Below are 2206 nucleotides of genomic sequence, written 5' to 3'. Positions count from 1 at the left end.
TTATGGAATGCCATTTTTCCCTGTCTGCCAATTCCCATTGCTCTTGTCCAGTGAGAAATTGCTTTCATACTTTTCCTCCAGACTGCTTTTCTGGTTTGCAGCAGCCTCAGCAGCAGCATCCATTATAAGTTTCTCTGCCTGCTCTGTTTCGCGATGGTAGAAGTAATTGAAGTTGGAGACGATGACAGGAACAGGAAGTGCAATGGTCAGCACGCCAGCGATGGCACAGAGGATCCCTACCATCTTTCCACCCAATGTGATGGGGCACATATCGCCATAACCAACTGTCGTCATGGTGACCACAGCCCACCAGAATCCCTCCGGGATGCTCACAAACTGAGTAGCAGGTTCGTCAACTTCAGCAAAGTAAATGGCACTGGAGAAGAGGATGACGCCAATGAAGAGGAAGAAAATCAGCAAGCCTAGCTCCCTCATGCTGGCCTTCAGGGTTTGGCCTAGAATCTGGAGGCCCTTGGAATGGCGAGACAGCTTAAAGATCCTGAAAACTCGGACTAGTCTGATGACGCGTAGTGTAGCCAGCGACATATTCTGGCCGGCGGTAGGATCCTCTTCGTGGGAGGCCATCAGTTCTGTTATGACGGTAATGAAGTAGGGCATAATCGAAACAATGTCAATGACATTCATAATATTGCTAAAAAACTCACTCTTGCTGGGGCACACCACAAAGCGTACTCCAAGCTCAAAACAGAACCAGATGATACAGATGGTCTCTACCACAAAGAAGGGGTCAGTAAAGGCAGAGACATGAGTCTTAGGAGAAGGAGTAGGGGACAAGAGTGTGCCGTTGGCATCTCGAGTTAAATTGACAATCACAGGCAGAAACTCGTGGTCATCACGGAATTCCGGGAGCGTCTCCAGGCAGAAGATACAAATAGATATAGTGATGACAAAAACAGACACTAAGGCCACTGACCTGGCAGCGCTGGAGCTCTCTGGGTACTCAAAGAGAAGCCAGAATTGTCGGTGAAGCTCACTGGTTGGGAGTTGAGGCTCAGGGTCTTTGATAAAGCCTTCATCCTCCCTGAATTGTTCCATCACCTCATGCCCCAGTCGATAGAACACAATCTCGTCTGCAAAAACATCCAATGGCACATTCGCTGGCCTCCGAATCTTACCCCCGGACTGATAAAAATACAGGATTCCATCAAAGCTGGGGCGATTACGATCAAAGAAATATTCATTCCTCATGGGGTCGAAATAATCAATCCGCCTCATCGGGTCCCCAAGCAAGGTGTCTGGAAACTGGTTCAGGGTTTTGAGTGTTGTCTCATACATCATCCCTGAGACGTTGATGACCACTTTTTGTTCGCCCTCCTCAAGTTTCTCCTTTTCCCCAAAATAGTCGTCACAACAACCCTTGGCTATTTTTCCCAAGAGAGCCTCGTTGGGAGTGCCCTCTGTACTCATCAGGACCTTCCAGTTGGAGATCAGACTGTTGCAGCTTGATGTTCCTTTCTTGCTAAGGGTTGGTGGAGAGGGTGGTGTATGTCTGGACTGTCTTCTTCTTTGGGGCGAGTGTGTTGGTGAGTTTATCCCACAGGTCATCTGGTTTGGTTCTGGGGCATCTGAGATGGGCGAAGTCGGATATCCTGAATCGCTTGGGTCTCCCAGGTTGATTCCGATGTCATCCAGGTTCTCGAAATTGACTAGAGGAACCTCCATGGCCTCTCTCCCCTCCCTGGGGCTCAGATCAAGCTCCTAACCCAGGATGAATTGTTTGATTGGCAGCCAAAAGCACAGGTAGCCCACTATCCACTGCAAAGTGCGAAGAGCTCGGTAGAAGATTCGGGCTTACCCTGGCTTGTTCTGCAGCTGAGAGCCGAATCCCAAGATACTGTCACCTGATCTGCAGATAAAAACAAAGGGAACAAAACAGTTGTGTTACTGCAATGAAGGTAAGGTTGCACCTTAGTCAGGCTAGGAAACAATTAAATCAATCTAAATTAATATAAACTTATATATAAACTACTGGAAGGCAATGAATAAGGAACAAATTGAGAGGATATATTTAAAGCAAATAATGAAATCTTGCCTAAAACGATGCCTGTTCAATTCAAGTATCAATTAAGGATCCACATTTACAACTGACAGATTGCTTTATATTTCTCCTTGAAAACCCCTTGAATGTGCCTAACCAAACATATAAATAATCATTCAAAGAGAACATGCATTCCTGTCCTCTCCG

General features: G+C 46.7%; 1 protein-coding gene across 1 annotated transcript; it reads right to left on the bottom strand.

Annotated features, from left to right (window-relative positions):
* On the bottom strand, nucleotides 1-1704 carry LOC127449353 (potassium voltage-gated channel subfamily A member 10-like). Its single transcript, XM_051712718.1, has one exon. The coding sequence runs from the start codon at nucleotides 1681-1683 to the stop codon at nucleotides 1-3; it is 1683 nt and encodes a 560-aa protein (XP_051568678.1). The 5' UTR covers nucleotides 1684-1704.
* Nucleotides 1705-2206: the final 502 nt, after the last annotated feature.

Source organism: Myxocyprinus asiaticus, chromosome 12, assembly GCF_019703515.2.
Source record: "Myxocyprinus asiaticus isolate MX2 ecotype Aquarium Trade chromosome 12, UBuf_Myxa_2, whole genome shotgun sequence".
In the NCBI taxonomy this organism is placed as follows: Eukaryota; Metazoa; Chordata; class Actinopteri; order Cypriniformes; family Catostomidae; genus Myxocyprinus; species Myxocyprinus asiaticus.
Note: the sequence above shows the minus strand (reverse complement) of the source record. Positions and strands in the feature narration are given on the sequence as shown.

Bases quoted from the DNA above. Each gene is read 5' to 3' on its own strand.
- LOC127449353 (XM_051712718.1), bottom strand. From the start codon at position 1,683: ATGGAGGTTCCTCTAGTCAATTTCGAGAACCTGGATGACATCGGAATC.